Below are 22,009 nucleotides of genomic sequence, written 5' to 3' on the forward strand. Positions count from 1 at the left end.
CTTTAAAAAACAAAAGTTCATTAAAGCCTTGTTTGGAAACATGTAGCCTAGGGGTGTTGGATGGGATTTCTGAAATTACCAGTTCCTACCACTGTGTGGGAGCTTGGATATGGCAAATGTTAGAAGGAATGAGATTTGGCAATTATCTTCAGGTCAGGTTTACCCAAACCAAACCCTATAGGGTTTGGGTAATATGACAAATAAGAAAACCCGATTAAGACCCAGCTCCGGACCCAAAGGTCCGATTAATACATGGATCCAGGTATAGTTTGTGAAATTTTATACCAGACCTGAGTCCGACTCGAGTTCCGATTAAGACCCACATTTTTTCAATGTGAAAATGATAAAAATGTTGTTTTCCTGGGTGTGGTCCGGGTCTGGTTCATGTAGTTCTTATCGGGTCTGAGTGGTTTATCTTACAGTAGACCTGATTAGACCCGGATCCAGACTCGATACCATACCCAAAAATCTGGTTCAAATCTGGCTCCACCTGGGTCCAAACCAAACCCAACCCTTTGACACCCCTAGTTAAGCCCAGATACAACCTCATAGAGGTTGCAGTTGACAACTCTAGAGTTAGACAACCCTTGTCATCTCCTTTTGTTTTACTCTCTGGCTCTAGGGGCTGTTTAAGAGCGGGTAGCTGACGACAATATGCCGACTCCAACCGATTGTCAAATCTTACAGTTCCAAATCCTTGATTGATAAATCTAATATCTGGCATTTTAATGCTAAATACCCTTTCCCAAACAGAGCTTAAAGTTTTTCATCTATACTTGAAAAGACAACTCTATGAAATGAAAACGGCAGTAGAGGTCAGAAACTATTATCTCAAGAAGCAGGCCTGCCTTTCCATTAACTTGAATGGAAACTCATGATGACCTCTTTTTTATCATACCTTGATTCTTTTTTTCCATTTGCATAAGAAACTATTACCAAACATGGAAAAGGGGGAGTTAACCACACCACCCAACTAACGGTTCCCTTTTGTTTATGAGGGGAAAGTCCCCAAGACAGGAAAAGAATTGCAGGAACATCAGAATTCTAGTTAGTCGCTGTCCCAGCCCAGTTGACGAGCTCGTTTCTCCCACAAAGCTGTTACCTTCTTTTCATTTAACAAGGATACCTCAGATCGTTCCCTGGCTGCCTCACAGGTTTCCGTTGCTGCATTACATTTCTCTACTTCCTTTTGATAGCCAGTTGCCACCCTTCTAGCCTCTACGAGCGTAAGGTTAATGTGATGCCTATGTTCTTCAGAAACAGCCGCATGAAGCTTCAATTCTTCCGACACAAGATCCACAAATTGCTTCTCCATCTCCTTTCTCAGCTCCGGATCATGCTTCCCACAGTCTGTCAAGCAAATATTATGATTCATAAGCATGTTTTATCTTTGAATTCAAAAGAAAACTACTTTTCTATAATGAAAAAAAAAGATGAATGCCAACTAACACCAAGGTGCCACAGAATGCCTTGAGAGCAGTTAAAGTCACAGTACACACAAGAACTATTTTCTAAAATCGAGGGTGAATAGACTGTCCAAGCTGTCTGTTGAGTACCCCATAGGAGAAACAATATGGGCTCTCCAACTCAAACAAGAGTGCATCCAATTTACACCAGAAAATTCTAAGCCTAATCACGGTGCTATATCAGAGTGGGAGCAAGTCTCCAAATTTATACAGGATGAGCAAATAAGACTAACAAAATGTAGCCCTTGAGTAGAGAAGCAAAGGAAATAATGAATATATCACCAGACAAAAGTACTTCATTCCAGAATAATAAATATGACACAATATAGTACAGCTAGAGGAAGCCACACTCGATATTGGAGGCAACATGTTGCACATGCTTAAGCCAGTGGTGATACATTAGATAGCCACCATACATGTCCAAGTATGTGGCTCCATTAAAAAGATTTAATGCACTCATGATCTCTCTGGATTTACACATGCAAGTCATTCCATCCCACTTGTATAAAAGTAATACATAAGATCTCTACCAAGAATTTCCAATTATCTTTAGCACTCAGAACTGATTCTGGAAACCGAATCGAAACAAGTTCCACTCACCCAAGTAGAGCTGGTAAAGAAGCCAAATGCACCAAACTAGCCTAGTTCAACTCACCCTGTCACAAGATTGAGCCATGTCCAAGACTCCAAGCCAACTCACTGTGAGTGAGCCAAGATCAAGCTGGCTGTAAAAGGAAATTTAGAGGAGAAGAAAATTTCAACTGTCAAACTTGTTTACATAATTTTTCTTTATTAGGAATGATAAAGCAAAGAAGTTACCAACTTATTGACACATCATTATAGAAGAAAACATATTTACAGAATAAACATATGTATCTTAGCAAGCCCCAAAGAGCTACAGGAGCTGAGCCAAGCCAAAAAACCTTGTTGAAGCTCAGCTCATTTAACATAACAAGCTCTATCAAGCTGCAAATAAGTTTATTTTTAAAGTGGCTCCATTCCATGCCTCATTTCATAGGGAACCTCAAAGGGACTCTATTTCATTATGTTCCATCCATATCCCAATTCCATTCAGTTCTCTTTCTTTGGTTTGAATGTCATTCAATTGAAGGAGATGGTATCATTGGCATAAGAGATGTCTCTAGTCCTACATTGATAAATATCAAGAATTTATTAGTAGATGAGGCCGTGCAACTGTTTTCAGCAAGTTCATTTCTTGTTTTCGAGCAACAGTTTTGCTAATCAAAAGCAGCTAGATGTCTCTTATTTAGAATAAGTCTAATGATCAAATCCAAGGCAAAAATCATTTGCAATCAACCATGTTTACTCAAGTTGCCTTTGAAGAAAAACATCTTGATTATATGCTTTTTCTTGTAACGATTCACGCTTTCATTGTACATGGCATTTGGCCATTTCTCACACACACATATGGTAGATCGCTGGCACAGATGTGCACCATATCAATGTGTCAGGTTTCACTTCTCATGCATTTTTAGTATATTGGAGCATATAGATGGGTTTAGCGTGGTTAATTAACTTAATTTAACACACATCTAGCATTTCAGATGTGAAAAGACATTTCTTGTGTACCATATCAATGTGTCAGGTCTCACTTCTCATGAAAGTTTAGTAGATTGGACCATATAGATGTGTTTAGCATGGTTCATTTGGTACACGACTAGCATTGCAGATATGAAAAGTCATTTTCTTGATAGTTACATTTTGATGAAATTTGAATTAGATTCATTCTTTGTCCTTTAAAATGTGTTTTAACACAGATTTATTTGTTTAAAGTTTGTGCTATGGAGCCATGACAAATATTATCCATGCAGTCAGACCTACCTAAATGCATGATTGGCGAAATTATACTCCCCACTTACAATAATTGTCTTTGATAATCCTAATGGCTGGGTCTAGCCTATGGTGATGGGATCTACCCATATCTGAGGCATGTGCATGATAATATATTGCACATGCCCTGATGTTACAGTAAACACATGCCCTGATGTTTGTCAAAGGAGATGGTAATGTCCACAAATTGGACTGATAGCATAGGCATGGTAAGATACATGTAGTTCACCATGGACCATGTCCTAAGCGTATTGCAGGGTTCACACCAATCATCTGTTCAGTTATGATGCGTCAATACTAGTATGTAGACCAAAATGGAGATCCAGGAAACACAAACTATAATATGCAAAACAGATATAGCTTAACAGGAAGAAAGACAATCAAGCTATAAGAAAGAAAAATTTATCCACAGGTAGTGCTGGATGTACCTTCATGGTATGCACTAAGTTATTTATAAACTTGACAAGTATAGAAAAATCAATCATTGTTCTAATGTAATTACAGACCAAAAGAAAGGTGTCCACGAGAGCATCACAAACCTGTAATTGAAAGGTTGACCAACCCTGCAAAAATTTAGAAAAGCATGAGAACAAAGTGACAAACAAACAATGAAAAAAAGAAGCAAAAGGGACTGTTTCAGGTGGAGAACATGTCAAGGTGAAACTTATGAAAATTTTCAGATAACATGGCTGCAAAAATTTGAAACGAAAACCAAATATACATATATGTTGCAATTATACAGGAAGAAACTTTATTGCCTTGCTTTTTAGGTTTTTGGCCATCTTCCACCAGATTATTTAGTAAAACATTCAGCTTCTACCAGATTATTTAGTAAAACATTCAGATGGAATAGCAGACTGTTCTTTTAATTGAGATAACCAATAGTAGCAAAACCACTTGGAGCAACCAAAGAGAAGAAAAGGAAAATCACAATGGTTTGAAAAAATGCACAAGCTATCAACAATATCTCCATATGTTTAACTAAGAATTCTATTAATTTCAATGACGAATAAAATTTAATGTTGAATCTTTAAGGATTTTGCCTAGGCATAGGCATCACTTCTCCCCATAGTAGATGAATCCTGGGTCAACTATAGCTTATTTTTAACTAATAAAAGGAACTGGCAGAGGTTAAGATTATAAGTTTATAACCCTTATATGATTATTGATTGCCAATTTACAAAGATCGAACTTGCTTCTATAAGAACAGGGCTTTGAAATTTTCATTTTTGAAACCAAATCCACATGTCAATCATGCAAAATTGCAGTGCCACCTGCTATCATGTCTTGTAGCTAAAACAGGCAACTAATATGTGCTTTTAGTTTTTGATGAACACTGTTATTGCCAGGAAAAATACAGAAATCGATAAAAGATCCTCTACAGTCTTATTGTGCCTAACTATTATCACTTTTTCTTTTGGGGGCTGTCGCACCATCATAACCAAGAAGGCTTAGGTTCGAACCCTGTGGGGGTTGTTGAAAAATGTAAACATTGTGTCACTAGTGTTCTTGTGGCCCCTCTTGTACATTACATTATTTTTAAGGGGTATTGATGTACATAATATAATTCAGATGTAGTAAAAAAGTCATATGGTCTTTTATGTCTTTTTTCATAGTGTAGTTGTAAAGGAGGTCCTTAATAATGGTTGTAACAAATTGTTTCTTGATGAAATGAACTCTTGAGTATTCTTCTCTCTTTGTGATTGCTTCTTCTCTCACGGCTGCAGGCTTAATATTTGAGCTCAAATAGGGGTTATCCCCCAGTTTTCCTATAGAAAGTAAAAAACTATTACTACTTTGCATGTGTTTCAATTTGCATATATCAATCAGTATCTGTCAGACTGTGGAGATAGATGACCCAAGTGCACATGGATGCATGCCAATGTACATGTGTATGTGTGTGTGTGAGAGAGAGAGAGAGAGGATCTAACAAGGTATGAATTTGTTCTTCTCACAAGAGTACAAGACGTGTCTCCTAGGAATAAATGACATCCATATGTACTTTTCAACTTTGAAGAATTTCAATCAAACCATCTAAAGTGAATCAGGAACACAATCAAACCATGTGAAAAAACATGAAGCACATAGATGAAGATTACATGTGAAAATTTTTAAAATGGTGACTCCTCCATTCAATGTTACATACTCCATACTGGCACTTCCTCAACCCTGTGTACTAAGGCATCTCAAGTTTTTAGCAAACAAGGATTTTCGTGCTTAAAGTGCAACGTCTTTTCTTCGCAATGCCATACACAAGGAGGAAACTTGTCCATGACATTTAACAGGATAGGATAGTACTCACAACAAAAAAGGTTCTGGAGTACTCCCATCAGATAGTGGTCACAACTTTGAAGGGTGTGGAATTCTCCCATCATCAGTTGGACAGAAATCTCAAAGTCAGAAGTTTGGAATAAGATAGTCATAATCCATCAGGAAAAACTCAAGTAGGAGTGAACAAGAATTTCAGAGTTCAGACCAACAAGAAGTCACTATTTCAGTCATTTAAATTAGACAGTCAAATGCCAATCAACCAATGTTGGCAGTTGACTATAGGCTTGGTGAAGAAAACCAGCACACTGACGGTGTTGGTAAGTTTTCAAGTTTACCTCAGAATCATGGTGATGGGCATTTCCAATATTGACAATGTACCCATGGCCTCCCTCATCAGTTATAGTTTTTTTTTTAACAAAAATTGTCTAAAATTAGACAAAAAGTTCCCTCATCAGTTATAGTTTTTTATTTTTACTTTTTTGTCTAAAATTAGACAAAAAAGTTTTAAAAAAAACTATAACTGATGAGGAAACAAAACCATGTTTCAGTTGCTCAATTAATTAACAACACAGATTTGTATGTGATTCTAACCCCTTGTTGCGTGCATATGAAAGACCCTCACATCAAGAAGAAATGCAATGAAGTGGAGATGTGATCATCTCTACTCACTAGAAAGCCAAGTAACATAGAAGTAATATATCCCTTTTCCTAAAGCCAAAGAATTGAGTAAGCCAACTGAATTTCTGTCATTGGTATATGACACAATTGTTCTTCCCATAGAGCCAATTGATTGCTCTCTTTTCCTTAAAATGTAATTAACCATGAATGTCACCTTTACTTTGAATGAGAAAAAATACTTATCATCCAACACTTTCTTTTGGGACGTAAGTGAGATTCTTATCAGCATTAAGGAAGACACAAGATGTTGCACAACAGATGCATAAGAAATCAACTAAAACACTAATCTGCAATACAATTAGACCAACCCATCGTACTAAAATTTCCCAACATCACATAATTTAAGGAAGAGCAATCTAAGAGGTAAAAGCCAACAAAAACAAGTACCTCAAATAAAACTCACATATGGAGAGAGAGAGAGAGAGAGAATTCAATTCGGAAGAAAATGGTGGGTGTGTGGGGAGTTGGAAGAGGAGTGATTGAGAACCTGGCGCGATCTTGAGGAGCGATTCAGGACGTGGGCAGTCGCAGGTGCACGGCGGACAGCCCCTTGCATGCTGGGCCATGCTCAAGCCCTTCTTAAACCTCAAGAAGAGGGCATGCCCTGATACATACAGCACCAACGCACCGACCACCAACAGAAGGCAGCACCTCAACCACGCCCCTGATATCCGGGAGGAAGAAGCCATCTCTCTCTCTCTCTCTCTCTCTCTCTCTCTCTCTCTCTCTCTCTCTCTCTCTCTCTCAGATCTGATCCCTTATTCCATCGTCAGTAATCAGGCTCACACCATTCCCCACAAACACACTATGAATGAGAGGGCACTCATGTGGGTTCGCTTAAAGTGTGCAATTTTTAGGCACGAGGTACAAAAGTAAGAAAATTATTTAGAGAATCAACGGTCCAACATTCCTCCAATTACACAGCATATCCGATTTGAGTGCTCTCAACCAAGCCAAATTGAGAGCTCCCTAAACTGTAGTAGTTGGGTAGGGTTAGGGGTGTTAATGGGTCGGGTTTATCCGGACCAAACCCTATAGGGTCCGAGTATGGTGACAAATAAGAAGCCTAGATTAGGACTTGGGTCAGGATCCGAAGGTCCGATTAACACATGGACCCGGGTATAGTTTGTGAAATTTTAAACCTGATCAGACCAAACCTTATAGGCTCTGGGTATGGTGATAAATAAGAAGATCCGATTAAGACCTGGGTCCGGACCCAAAGGTTCGAATAATATATGTACCAGAGTATAGTTTGTGAAATTTTATACCAGACCCAAGCCCGACCCGAGTTTCGATTAAGACTCATAATTTTTAAATGTAAAAATGATAAAAAAATATTATTTTATCAGGTTTGGTTCATATAGTTCTTATCGGGTCCGGGTATGATTTTTCTTATAGTAGACCTGATTAGACTCAGGTCTGAACTTGATGCCTTACCCAAAAATCTGGTCCAAGTCTGGTTTCACTTGTGTCTGAATCAAACCCACTAGGTTTTATGTGCAGCTTCGAAGATAGCCTGCCTCATTTATTAATAAGTTGGGTTTTGGCGCCGTCTTAGCGGAAGCAGATCAGGTCATGCTGAAAATGAGCATTATTGCTCATGCGGACATCGTGGTCGTCTGTTTGCATTTTGGATGAATGTCACATGGTTTTGTTGACTTTTGAGCTTTTTAAAATACAAATCGGATGGCCACGATGTCAACATGAGCAAAAACACTCATTTTCAGCATGACCTGATCTGCTTCCAGTCTTAGCAGGCTTGGGTTTGAAGAGTAGTCCATGACCCGTCTCATTGGCCCAATTGATCAATGTTTAGCGGGTCAATTCAATTCGGCCCAAACTCATTTGTAGGTTATTTTTTAATGAAATTCATAAATTAATTCATCTAATACCAAAAAGCAATGAATTAAACAAAAGATTAATGCACCCATCCAATTATCTTTCTATTTTCCATATAATCAATGCAACTAATAGTTATGAAGTTAGTATGTAACCAGCTACTTAATTTAATTAATTATGTAGCTCAGGCCCATCAGGTTGGCCCGGTAGCCTATGGGCCAACCCGGGCCTGGTTCATGTATATAACGGGCTGGGTTTCGGCCCAGTAGCTAACAGGTCAGAGCCTAAAACCTTGACCCAAACCCAGAACTTCAGGTTAGCTTATATCAAATTTACAAAATATGTGTTTAAAATAATTTAGAAAGTCAATCTTTTGGTTATTAAAAAAAAATGATGATTTGCTTTATTTTTTTATCAAGCTCATGTTTTTTTTTTTTGGTCTTTTTTCACCATAATTAAAAATAGCTTTTCAAGAGGTAAACCCACAGAGTAATAAGCTGCCAGGACAGTGATCTTAACTAGGGATGGCAGTAGGCCTAGGAAAAACGGGACCCCACCTCGCCTCGCCCTGTTTGGACTGGAGATAGAGGACATGAAACAGAAATGGAGACAGGAATAAAGGTCAAAATCAAAACCCATGCGAAAATGGACGTACGTTTTTTCTTGCCCTGTCCCGTCCCCATTGCTCCATCTCCAATCCTTTTTTAGGGATGGCAGTGGACCGAGGGGAAACGGGGTACGCCCCGCCTCATCCCATTTGGATCGAGGACGGAAGACATGAAATAGGGATGCAAGCAGGAATGAAGGTTAAAATCAAGACTCGTGTAGGGACTTGAGGACAGGATTTTGAGACGGGGCAAGGGTAAAGACCTTGTCCCCACCCCCATCCCATCCACTGCCATCCTTAATAGGAACCGCAAGCAAAGCCGGCTAGGTCTCTGGTTTTGAGACTGGTTTCTCTGTGTAAATATCAATCAGTAAACCAAAAAGATTTGCTATAGGCAAAATCTTTCTTAGTCTTGCAAAAACCTAACTTCCTTCTTTGGTTTTCACCAATCTTTTTAAGTATCTTTGCTCCTCAAAATTTAAATCCCAACCATGAGTTGGCTCCTCTGCAGCCTAAAATCAAAACCATGGGCATTTCCAACAACTCCCCCCAATACCATTCTAGAAAACCTCACTCCATTGACGGGACAAGCTGTGGGCCCTTAACTACAACAAGTATCCATCATCAATTCATCACAACCTTGCACAATATTAAATCTAAATCCCCCTCTCTCTCTTGCCTTATCTCTCTAAACTTTCTACTTTACTCTCCATCTTGCACATCAAATCGAGAAACAGATCTTTGCTGAAAATCTTGAGTTGGGTATTGTGTGAAGCATGGCTAAGAAGGAAATGGAAGTTGTAAAAGGACTGGATTTGCAGAGGTACATGGGGCGTTGGTGTGAGATCGCGTGCTTGCCTTCAAGGTTTCAGCCCAAAAACGGCAGCAACACCACGGCCACCTACACCCTCAACGAGGACGGAACCGTCCGCGTCCTGAACGAGACGTGGACTGCGGGGAAGAGAGGGTACATAGAGGGGACGGCCTACAAGGTAGACCCATCAAGCGATGAAGCCAAGCTCAAGGTGAAATTCTACGTGCCACCCTTCCTCCCTGTCATCCCTGTGGTTGGGGATTACTGGGTTCTCTACATCGACCAAGACTACCAGTACGCTCTCATCGGCCAGCCCTCTAGGCGATATCTTTGGGTATGTGGTATTGTGCTTTGCTCCTTTTTGGTTTCTTTTGTTGCGTTATTGTGGAGTGGCTAGAAGAATGACTAGGCTCGAACCTAGGGCGCACCCCGTCTCTCTAGCCCATGTTGGGGGTCTTGGTCGAGGCTCAAATTGGCTAAGTTTTGAATGGTCTCTCAAGCCCACCAAGTCTCTCCAGTTGGAATGGGCTTTGGCTCAACTTGGTCACAGCTCAATGAGGACTGATCCATCCACTCAATGATGTGATGTGACCCAAGAAGGGTTCAGGCCAACAGACCTACTGATTTTCCTGCAAATGTTCTTGACGTTGTGAACCTGGCAGCAAGGCAATCTCTCATTGATTTTCTGTTCAGAGCCATCTTGTCAACACTTTTTCTCGTGTTTGGCAAGGGAGCCTAAAATCACAATTTTGTCGGTTTAGGGTTGCCATCTCCTCCCAAACTGCGCCCAATATCTCGGTCTTCGTTGTTCTTGGCATTTTTCTGGTTTTATTAGCTGAAGAACCCAAAATCATAATTTTAGGAGCGTTTTTAGGAGTTACAATAACTTCCTCTCTCTCTCTCTCTCGCGGCTGCAGTTTGGATATGTGCTGATAGCTGGGCATATTCTTTGGCCCTTCTCTCTCTTTTTGGTTTCTCAGCCACGCTTTATTTTCGTGATGACCCATGTTGTGGTTTTGAATCTACTGGTGAAAATATGGGCTTACGACATTCTTGGATGGAGTATTTTCATCTATCAAGAAATTTGAAGAGTTCATGCCGCAATTCATGCAGGTATTGTGTAGGAACCCACATCTTGATGAAACCATATACAAGCAGCTGCTCGAGAAGGCAACAGAGGAGGGTTATGATGTGACGTGTATCCACAAGACAAGCCATACTGACCCACCTCCGGTAGCAGGTCAAGTTGACAACAAGGGCGCTTGGTGGGTCAAGTCCATCTTCGGCAAATGATGAAGCCTTTTCTGTTACTGCAAATGGGTAATCCTCAAAACCAGTTCCTAGGCCCTTCTTAAACCCTTCCTGATCATTGCTCTGTCTGTGTATGTGTGCTTTTCTTGAACCCTTGGAGGGCATCTGCTTGTACCGTGTATGAGAGGAAGGTACATGTGGGTTATTGTTGCTTAAAGTTTCTATGGTGATTGTTAGACCTCTTTCAAGAATAACCATGTGAAAGCTGGAAAAGAATGTGAAAACAGTTTAGTGTTTGGATCTGTTGAAAAATTTGTGGGCTATGTTGCTTAAAGTTTCTATTTTCTACCATGTTTGGATCTCCCAAAATAATCATGCAGGAACCAGAAAAGAATGTGAAGAGTTTAGTGTTTTGGTGTAAATTGTGGGTTATGTTGCATAAAGTTGCAATGGACCTCTTCAAGAACAAGCATGCATGCAAAATCTGGAAAAGAGGGATGAAGAGAGAGTGTGCATTTTGGTGTTTGAACTGTTATTAGTTGGGATTGGGGGCTCAGATTCGCCTTTGCTCAGACATGAAGCCCAAGGGCCATGGCTGCAGTGGTTGCCTGCAAATGCAAAGGCCATCCTGACCTGCCTCAACATGGCTTAACCAAATGGGCGTCTGCAGATATTCTAAACGAAGTCATCACTACCCCCATTAACAGGGAAAGGAAAAAGAAAGAAAAAAGAAAAGCAGAAGAAGAAGAAGAAGGTAATGATGATGACGAGGGCCTGTTGTTTATTGGTAAGTAATCACAGGCATTCTAGAATAGGGCAGCCCTCCAACCTTCACTCTCTAGGGCCTCATACTCTATTCTTTCCTGCGTGAGGGACGACCGTTTATATACACACTTTCTCTATGAAAAGAAACATCTCGACTCTCTCTATCCACTTTTTTTTTTAAATTTCTTTTCTGTTTTTCTCTTTCCCTTTTGCTAACGCAAAACCAATATTAAAGTTCACTTTTGCCATCATATCGCGTTCTGTTGCTCTGTTAGATCCAAGGTACGAAGCCATATCCCAATTAATCAAGTTAGTCCTTTCACTTTCTTTTAAATATCACAATTGGCTTCACATAATCAATGTCCCGAACATCCCTGTTTAGCACTATTCAAAAGGCTAAATGATATAGGCGCTGGCCTTATGTTAAGCTTGGACCGATCAAGGAATCACTGAGGTGGCAGTGGTTGGACCTAAGTGGGGAAAGTGCAGTTTTGCGCTCAGCAATACACATAGCAATGTTGTCAAATTCGTATCTGCCATGGAATTCGGTAGGGCAACGATTAAGGTGAATCAGGCGATTTAGAATACAGAAAATGACATGTTTTCTAAATGACCCACAATTTTAGAAATCTGTCCCACGTTCAAATTTGCAAATGCCTAACATTTTTTAGGACCTTTTATCATTCGCACATCACTTTGAGGTTCGTGTGATATATAAGTATGTTGTCTCGATCTTGCAACTTGCAACCTTTCACTAAAAAGTACATTTGCACGGTGATTTTACAGGGTTAGTAAAGTTAACATAACTAATTTTGCGAACCTCTTAGTAATTAAAATATGCTTACCTTTGCAAATATTGTATGAAATTTGTATATATTGATGACATTTGCCAGCTACTTTGTGAATATGTGTGAATCTATTTTAAGTATCTGATCTTCAAGGAGGTCCACAAATGTGTGGCAACATTCACATATTAATATTTGAGAATGTCTTAGATATTCATACTATGGTCGTAAATAAGGTATTACCTTCGCATATATATTATGGCATTCACGAGCTATCATGTTAATATCGTTCAAGCAAATGATTCTCAAGGATGTCTTTAAATATCGTACGAATTCAAATATAATTTTTGTAAATGTCTCTGACCTTTGCACTCTTATATGAATATCGCAAATATGGTATTACTTTCGTAAATAATGTATGGTTTTTGCAAACAATGCTTGTGAATTGTCCTTGACGTAATCTTCAAATATGTGCTAACATGCGCAAATTTTAACATGTAGATTTTCGTACATTCGCATCTTTGTTGAATCGTATATAACGTTATTTTTGTTATTTTTTATATTTTTTTTTAAAAATAACCCTTTTTTCTCTTCCCTTGGTGTGATCCTTGTGACATCCTTTTGCTCCATTTTGACAAGGTTGCGGTATTCTTCTCATCGACTTTTTCGGTTAAGTCGAATAGTGGGTTTCATACAAACAATATATGCATATTGCTTTAATTTATTTCAATCTTTTCTCTTTTTTTTAGATATGAACATTTAATAACCTTGTGGTATATGTGTTTGGTTGTTTGATGTGAATTTTTTATGTATATTTTTTATATTTTATTTAATATTTGATACCAGATTTATCGTTTAGGGTTTACTATGTTTAGAATTTTTTTCATGGATATACATTTTTTGGCGTTGTAGATGATTTATATTTTTTTGCTTGCCATTTATTTAATAGTCGATGATTTTATATTTGAGTAATGAGTCTAAGGTTGATTGTGCTAATGGGGTTAAGGTTGACTATGTAAAAGCATTGAATAAGGGTTAAAGGTTATTATGGTTAGTTGGTTTTAAAGCGGTTGTTGTAAGTAATTTTGTTAATCAAATGTATAAAGGGTATATAGATGACATTTTCTCATGTATTATTTTTATTAAATAAATGATATGTTGTGTGATTTGTGTAGGCAGTTAATGGTGACATCTTAAAGAGTTAAAGTACATTATCAAAGCACTGATCATCTTACTTAGAGATCTATACTGGTTTTAAAAAACAATAGCTTTAAAGAATTTATGGTTTTGATGTCTCGTAAAACTAGATATAATAAAGAGTTATTGAGCTTCGTGTATAGTTAATCTCTTAAATTAGGTAACCAAGATATATGAATGAATGTTTTAGACAATGATCATGCAGAGTCTATGTTATTTAGTATTGATGTTTACTTAGTTGCTCGTAAAGTTAAACAAGAATCAATTGAAAGTGATGTACAATAAGTTGTTGATGAAAGAAATTATAAGAATTCTATGCAAAATGTGCATATATCTCAGGCATCATCTACTGAGCTAAGTCCTTTGCTGAACATCCAACTATTTCAAACAGTGAGCGATATTGATGTCCCGAAGATTGAACTCAGGCATGTGAAGGGCATGCAATTGCCCAAACCAAAGAGAGATATAAATGTTCGATGTGCAGAAAATAAAAAACTTTCACGAATAATTTGATGTTATACATGATCAGAGGATCACTGCAGAGAATGTAAAACTACATGGGCAAACTAGTACTATTGATTTTCATCGCAATAATTTGGATGACATGCAACCTTTCAATACAGATGACATAATTAGGTACACGTTGAATTTTGTAATATGTGCTTAAGATGTAAGTGTGATGATGGATGTGTTATTTTAATAATTAATCTTGAAAATTAGATATGTAGAAATGTTTCATGCATGAAAGCAAAGAAAATGATAGATACGATGAATTTTGATTTAGTTTATGCAATCGAACAGTCAATTAGTGGTAGTAACAATCATGTTGACAGTGAAAAATCATATGATATTGATTATGCTGATTATATTATGTCGGTTGAGTCGAACCAAAATACTGATGACGTGAGATAAATAATGGCGGACGAAAATGATGCACAAATGGCAATTGAGAAGCCCAACTATTGGTATGTTGTATAAACTATATAAGCATTTTGTTGGAGAGTAGAATTGTTTTATGTTTTTACACTAATGAGACATGATTGAATAGATTATCGTTCAATAGATTCTCGTACAATGGAAAAAGAAATTGAAAAGCTTTGAACTTGAGGCATCTAAGTTGTATGATGAGTTGCATAACGAAAAACATAATTATTGGAAACATTTTTATTAGCTAACAAGCTCAAACAATCGAGAAATTGCTTTCAGTCAAAGGTTTAATGATTTTGAGCACTGTCATGAGTTCTTAAAAGATCATATCATCAAAAATAATTATAAAGCAAAAATTGTGAATAATAGTAGTAACAGAATCATTGTCATATACACGAGAAACAACCTACAAACTATGGTTGATTATCTCTAAAAGATTCATTGCACAAAGGTGTGTGGAACGACATTCTTTCAAATGAAGAAATATGAAAGCAAGCATACATGTGAGAATTATTGGGCAACCTTCTAGTGAAAAAAATGTCTAATATGAGTGTTTAATGTCTAATATAACAATTAATTTTCAGCAAAAAGATATGACTGTTTGATGTTTAATATAGCAGAGAGCTTCAATTCATAGATTCTCCTCATATCTTACGATCCCTAGTGCCTCTTATTGAGAGATTGTCTTATACTAATGAAACTTTTTGAGAAAAAAATTATTGGGTAAAAAATGTCAGGCGTTGCAGTGCTTGAGGTAAAAGAAAATATAGAAGCACTTAAGAGAAATGCACAACTATGTATATAGGTAGTGCATTGTCACCGACATCGGTACTAAACTTGAAACTTATCTCATGGTTACATTGTTGATCTTGCGAAGCATTTATGCTTTTGTGAAAAGTGAATGTTAGTGGGATTCTATGTGAACGTGTGATCACGTGCATTTTGTATGAAAGCGGGCTACTAGAGGATTATTGTAATAAGTTCTTCATTGTTGAATCATATCAAGCTGCATATAATACATTTTTATTCCTTTCAATAGTGGATAATGTCTCACACAATACTCCATCGACTATTATTTTTGTTTATCCACAAAAAGTGACTTATAAATCAAGGCAACCTAAGGTGAAGAGTCGAAGAATAAAATATAAGGATGTTGTGCCATACAAATGTAGTGTCTTGTGAAGTTGGCCATAATATGTGAAAGCATGATTAACAATATGTTTGAGTACTTGTTACAAAATGTATATTTATTAAGAGTAGTTAAATAAATTACTTCTATTAATTTATTTAGAGTTTTTTAATGAACTGCTTCAATATTTTATACCTTATATATATATATATATATATATATATATATTAGGTAGTTCGTGATGTGTACACATAAAGAGAAATGTACTAGCAGAAGGGGAATCAAACCCTCGCCCTCAAGCAATGATTCAAATAATTAAACAAGTTATTTATGTATACAATAAGTGGTGTTGATACGTATTATTTTCAAGTGATTATGAAAACAAATATAAGAGTCAAACGAACATCATTTGTACATGAAAACTATGTTAAGCACTACTCCATAGGAATCTAACATGAATCACATACTGTGAATTTATGTAACATCTACCTGCATAATTGTTAGGTTGTTAAAGTTCAGTTTTCTTCTCAAGATAATGTTTTATACACCATTATCCACATATGCATCAGCAACAAGAATGCCTTACTCATCCCAACATTATAGATGATGGGAAATTGATGAGCCAATATTTCAAAAACTAAGAATTAAACAATCCAAATTTCGATAGGTTTTCCATTTCCAACATATATACCAATCCTGGCTTTAAATTCTTCTCATACACTGACTAGCCCTTTCCAGAACTCAGACCAATTTCAAAAAGAGAACACTACTTGTATTTCAACACTAAACCATCTCGTGGAGAATTAAACCAATGGAAAAAAACTAACCTCTTCTAGGTCGACACACCATAAGAGCATTAACATTTCTATAAAAATTAATTAACTTTTTTATCCAATGAAGCCTCAAACACTTAAATCGGCTTATTTATGCCATATTGAGTGCTATGAGGATACTTAGCGCATAGTAACACCCCTATCGCCAGTGTTTTGAAAATATCACAATACTAGTGTTTTCCTGCAACAGCCGATGAAGAAAGAAAAATATCAGAATATTTTCATAAATATCATTCTAACATAATTTTCCAATGATTCATTCCAACTAAAAAATGTGTTTGGAAACAATTGAGCAAGAAAGACAAGAACAAATAATATACCAAGTACTCAAGTAGAACAATGCCCTGAACAGGAACTCCCACTCCAGGGTTCGCCCACAAGCAATCTCACTTGCTTAGCTGTGTGATCCCATCCAGCTCTTCAGCAAAGTGTTGTCAACCATCCGCTCATCGAACTCAAGCTGGCTGGGTTTGGGCGAGCAAGCAGAGGCTCCAGACAGTAGAGGCGAGCATGAGGCAAAGCGAGTGGGTTTGGCGCAGCAGGAAAGAATAAAAGGGATGAATGTGGACCATCCGATCATCTATTGATCAGACGGTTCCCATTCAGTTAGCAGGTTTTCATCTCTCTCTCTCTCTCTCTCTCTCTCTCTATATATATATATATATATATATATATATATATATATAGGAGAGAGAGAGAGAGAGAGGTCATTTTAGACCTGATTTGCTGAAAATGGATACCATAAGCTCATAGTGCAGATCAGGGCTGGAAAACTTGCCAGTTTGAACCGGCCAACTCAGTTCAAATGGGCCCAACTGAGTCAAGGTCCATGTTTTACTCATTCTCGTCACAAACTTGTCTGGGATCCAATCTGAACCAGGTTGGGACTCGGTCTTAACCTGTCCACTTAGCCGAGTTAAGTCCCCTTTCTATTATTTTTCTTTTTAGAACCTTGCTACTTTGTTTTTAAAAGGAAAGTAGGAAACCCAACCCAAATGAGACGTTGGGTGGACTCCAGCCCATGCAATTTTGGATTTCAGTCCATGCATATCTTTATTTTCAAAAACCAAAAGACCATGTAAGAAGAGTGGGAAACCCAATCCAAATGAGGCGTTGGTTAGGATTCCAGTCCACCCATTTTGAAACCAACCTATGCATATCTTTATTTCCAAAAACTGAAAGGTCATCTTCTTCTGGCCTTTCTTATCTGATCCTTCTTTTAGGGCTACTCTTTGAGCAGTCTTTGAGGGAAGCAGATCAGGTCATACTGAACATGAACGTTTTTTGCTCATGCCAACATCGTGGCCATCCGATTTGCATTTTAAAAAGCTCAAAAGTCAACAAAACCACGTGGCATTCATCCAAAATGCAAACAGACGGCCACGATGTCGGCATGAGCAAAAAACGCTCATGTTCAGTATGACCTAATCTGCTACCGTCTTTGAGATGAAGGAAGCCATTAAAGCCTTACAAGTCTGTTCAAGTTTGTAAATAGACAATGAAAGTTCATGCTAATTACAGTTCTTTTTATTTTTCTTATAATTTTTTTATTTTTCCAACAGTCTAGATGTTTTTATTTTTTAAAAGAATTCTATTTTTATAGTACAAAAAAATAAAAACTTTGATTAATCCGAGTTATCTGAGTTGACTCGTCAAGTTACAATGAGTCATGAATTGGACCCAAGCAGTATCTGCCCGAGTCACCAGGTGGGCCAACCATGGTGCACATCTCTGCAAACAAGCATAAGAGCACACTACTGTTGCAATCAAAGAGATGCTCTGGAGGGCAGATTTTACTATTTATGAGAGATGAATTTAGCAACACCCTAGAAGCTTTTCTTTCATTTTATTTGGGGGTCTATCGTTGGGCGCAATCTCATTCTAGTCCCTTGGAAACAAAAAAGGGAAACCTTCACATGAGATTAAGAAAATCAAACAGCAGACTTGAAAAGAAGCTAACAAGCTCACAGGGTTCATTTCATTTCATTTCATTTCAATTAACAAAAAAAAAGGCAGTAAATGACGGGTCCCATGATTAGAAGGCCTACTAGGGGATACCCTCCGTACCTAGGCCACGCTATTTCTATAGTGATTTAAATATATACCAAAATGGATTTGATCACGACAAATTGCCGTAACTCACACATCAAGAACGATGATCTCACTATCTGGCTGTGCATCCTTCACATTCTGTGCCTGGGCAGCATCATCTGTGGTTGGCGATTTCTTGACATCATCTGTTTTACTTGGTATATCAGAATGTTGTGAAGAAGATGCTGGCACATTTGATTCAGGCAGATTTGCTGCAGGAGGTGCCTGTGAGGTCGAGCTCAACTGGGTTTCTGAGGTCTGTGCATCCAACTGTGGCTTAACCAAATCTGAAGCATCGGCCTTGGACTCCATGCTCCTAACACTCGGCCACTCCTCTGGACGAAACAACCCGTTGGAGTCCATATTTGGTACACTGAATGAAGATGCATGCTGGTGCACAGCGAGTATCCGGAGCACCTCTTCACAAGTCGCATCCAGCTGGCGCATGTTTTTTCTTAACCTTGACGCTGCAGACTTGTTTCCCATGTATGCTTGGACCGCGTCAAGTTCATTGTCACTTAGCAATTTACACATCTGGGAAGGAAAAAATGGAAGCATTGTTGAGTATCAAGTAAAATGGTTGGCTTGCTTGTAATGCACGTTGCAGAAATGTACCTCATTATAAAGACGAGGCAAAACAAAGCGATTAGGCTCGCTATTACATGCTGCTGCAAGAATTTCTATAGCACCTGCAAGATTTCATTTAGGCTAATAATTGAACTAACAGTTGAAGTCAAGGTTGAAAACAGCAACAAGTTGCCACTTGCACCATCTGCAGGAGACAATTTCACAATTGAAACTGAAACAAGGAATTCACTTATCTGGAAAGAGAAAAAGCATCTTAGGCAATTTTAACGATTGTTAACACTCACGCATGTTCCCTTGTTCCACAAGAATGGAAACAATGCTTACTGCTTGTTTGCTAGGAAGAAAAAAAAATCCTTAAACAGAAAAATCTATATGCAAAATTTCAGGCACTAGCAGCCCACAAGGGCTCCACTCATCTGGTAGGGCGATTCACGAAAGTCACCGAGTTAAAGGGCTGTCATGAGTTCGAAACCCAGGGTGTGTATCCCTTTTCAAAAGGTCGAAGCTAGGTGCCCTCCCTGGTAAGCAAGGGAGACCTGGGGGTTTTACACCAATGAGCTGGGTGAGTGAGGTGGTTTTCCCAATTAACAAAAAACAAATCAGGCACTAGCAAATGTTGTTTGGAACTTCTTTCCAAGGATATCTTGAAAAAATATACATTCCCCACAATATCAAGACAAAATTTAAAAAGGAGAGAATAAACATATGAAGTTTTTTTTCAAGGTTACAGAACCATGTTGAGAAATATGGAAACCCCGACCTGATCCATCTCTCAGGTGGGAGGCATCCATACCATGATGGATTTGGGGGTGTACTTTTCATTTGGTACCAGAAGAGAACCATTGAAGTTATAAGATTTTAATCTCACTGATGAAAGAATTTCAAGGAGCCCCAACACCGATATCTCTTCTATCCATAGTTTTTGAGGGACATCCACAAAGGGATGGGAGTAGGAAGACCATGAAAGGCTTACCAAAGAGAAGACAAACCGTTTACAAAGAGTACGAGTGATGCGGGACATGGAAGGTTTTTTTTTCTCGAATGCCAGTGCTTTTCCTTCTGGCTACCATGACAACTTCAACAAGTACAATAATATGGTGGTGATATTTTTAAAATACTGACAATTTTGAAATATATAAATAAAGATCACAAAAATACGTTCAGATTTTCAAAAAATTAGACATTTATACCACATTTTGGAGGTTGTTAACATACTCCACAAAAGTGTAAAATATACAGATGAAATAGCCATTTAGAAACGTGATCACATCATATGCATAAACATGGACTTTACCTCTTTTTTTTCTGGATAGTCCAAGGGACTTCCCCACCCCCCACATCACCGACCGCACCTCCGGTTGGTAAAACCCTTGAGGTCCCCACTGCCCACCAGGAGTACAAGCAGCTTCGACCTTGTGGCAAGGGGCGCCACCAGTGATTTTGGATGTCCTATATATATATATATATATATATATATATATATATATATATATATATATATATATATATATATATATATATATTGCCCGATAGGGGCATTTTTATCATTTTACATGTATTAATAGTTTTTTATTAGAAACAACTATTTTTTGTTTCTTTTCTTATTTTTCCTCTTTTTCTTTTTCCTTTATTTTTCCTCAATGTGTATTGGGGCCCCCACTTCATGGAGTCGTTGGAGCCCCAACGGTCATAAATATGACCGTTGGGAGCTCCCCAACGACTCTATGACAGGGGAGCTCACAAGGGTCTCTCTCTCACTTAAGTGTATAAATAGGGATGCCCCCTTGTTTATAAACTATTTTTTGTTTCTTTTCTCATTTTTTCTCTTTTTCTTTATTTTTTCTTAATGTGCATTGGGGCCCCAACTTCATGGAGTCGTTGGGGCCCCAATGGTCATAAATATGACCGTTGGGAGCTCCCCAACCACTCTATGAAAGGGGAGCTTCCAAGGGTCTCTCTCTCACACTTTAGTGTATGAATAGGGGTGCCCCCCCCCCCCCACCACACACACACACACACACACACACACGTATATTCATTCATTTTCTTTCACTATTCAATAAAACTCAATTTTTGTTAGTTTTTTGGCATTGTCTCTTAGTGGACTTGTGTGTGCACTCGAGTACTTGTCTATCTTATTTGTAATTGTCCATTATTGGACTTTTAAGTGTTTTACACTTTGTTATTTGTAATTCTGCATACGTCATTACATGGTATCAAAGCTCATAGGGTTCTCTTGATCTTGAAAGCATTTCTTATAGTGTTTGAAGATCGTGATAAAGGTGCTATCACTTTCTTCATCTTTCTCTTTCTCTTGTCATCATGGAGCATGAATCAAGAGTCGAGTTCTCCTTCAAACTTAATGGATCCAACTCTTTATGTGGGCATCGGCCATGAAAAATCATCTTAGAAGGAAGAAACTTTAGGGTTTTATGATAAAAACCTCTCTTGAACCATCGTTGAAGCTCATCAAAGTTGGAAGTGTTGAAAAAGCTCTCGTTGAGAATGATCGTCTTGAAATCATCAATGAATATTAAATAAAGGTAGAGGATTGGGAAAATAATCATGCCAAAATTTTGGCATGGTTTATGAATAATGTTAACATAAAAATATGTGCCAACATTGCTAAATTTAGAAAAACCAATGAAGTTTGGTTCTTTCTTAAGATTATGTTGTAATGAGATATGCAAAAATATAAAGAGTGCTATAAGCACTTGCAATGTCCTACAATGGACAAACAAAAGAGACAATAGCCAAGTCCACTAAGGGACAATACATACACAAGCCTTGAGAAAGGCAAAAATATAAAAGCCTCTTTATTGAGAGAGAGAGAGAGAGAGTGAGTTCTCAAGCATCAAGAAAATACAAAGGGGTTCATCCCTATTTATACAAAAAAAAAATATACACAAAGAAATGA

The 22,009-nt window shown here is 37.9% G+C and overlaps 3 protein-coding genes across 3 annotated transcripts in view; 1 reads left to right on the forward strand and 2 right to left on the reverse strand.

Moving 5' to 3' along the window:
- Positions 1 to 909: 909 nt before the first annotated feature.
- On the reverse strand, positions 910 to 6,960 carry LOC149835254 (uncharacterized). The gene is made up of 3 exons (XM_090010470.1): positions 6,754 to 6,960; positions 3,857 to 3,880; positions 910 to 1,350 (listed from the first exon to the last, which is right to left on the reverse strand). Exons 1-3 carry the CDS (start codon positions 6,953 to 6,955, stop codon positions 1,049 to 1,051), a joined length of 528 nt encoding a protein of 175 aa, XP_089866596.1. The 5' UTR covers positions 6,956 to 6,960; the 3' UTR covers positions 910 to 1,048.
- Positions 6,961 to 9,413: 2,453 nt separating this feature from the next.
- On the forward strand, positions 9,414 to 11,111 carry LOC149835255 (temperature-induced lipocalin-1-like). The gene is made up of 2 exons (XM_090010471.1): positions 9,414 to 9,860; positions 10,640 to 11,111. The coding sequence occupies exons 1-2, from the start codon at positions 9,489 to 9,491 to the stop codon at positions 10,817 to 10,819; spliced, it is 552 nt and encodes a 183-aa protein (XP_089866597.1). The 5' UTR covers positions 9,414 to 9,488; the 3' UTR covers positions 10,820 to 11,111.
- Positions 11,112 to 18,357: 7,246 nt separating this feature from the next.
- Positions 18,358 to 22,009, reverse strand: part of LOC149835256 (CHD3-type chromatin-remodeling factor PICKLE-like) — a 94,121-nt gene continuing 90,469 nt past the window's right edge. Inside the window, exons 30-31 of the mRNA XM_090011772.1 lie at positions 19,120 to 19,193; positions 18,358 to 19,038 (exon numbers count right to left, since the gene is read on the reverse strand). Of these exons, the coding sequence (XP_089867898.1) occupies positions 18,553 to 19,038; positions 19,120 to 19,193 (560 nt within the window). The 3' untranslated portion in view covers positions 18,358 to 18,552. The remainder of the gene's footprint in view (positions 19,039 to 19,119; positions 19,194 to 22,009) is intronic.

This window comes from Nuphar pumila, chromosome 6, assembly GCF_984573655.1.
Source record: "Nuphar pumila chromosome 6, dmNupPumi1.hap1.1, whole genome shotgun sequence".
Classification (NCBI taxonomy): domain Eukaryota; kingdom Viridiplantae; phylum Streptophyta; class Magnoliopsida; order Nymphaeales; family Nymphaeaceae; genus Nuphar; species Nuphar pumila.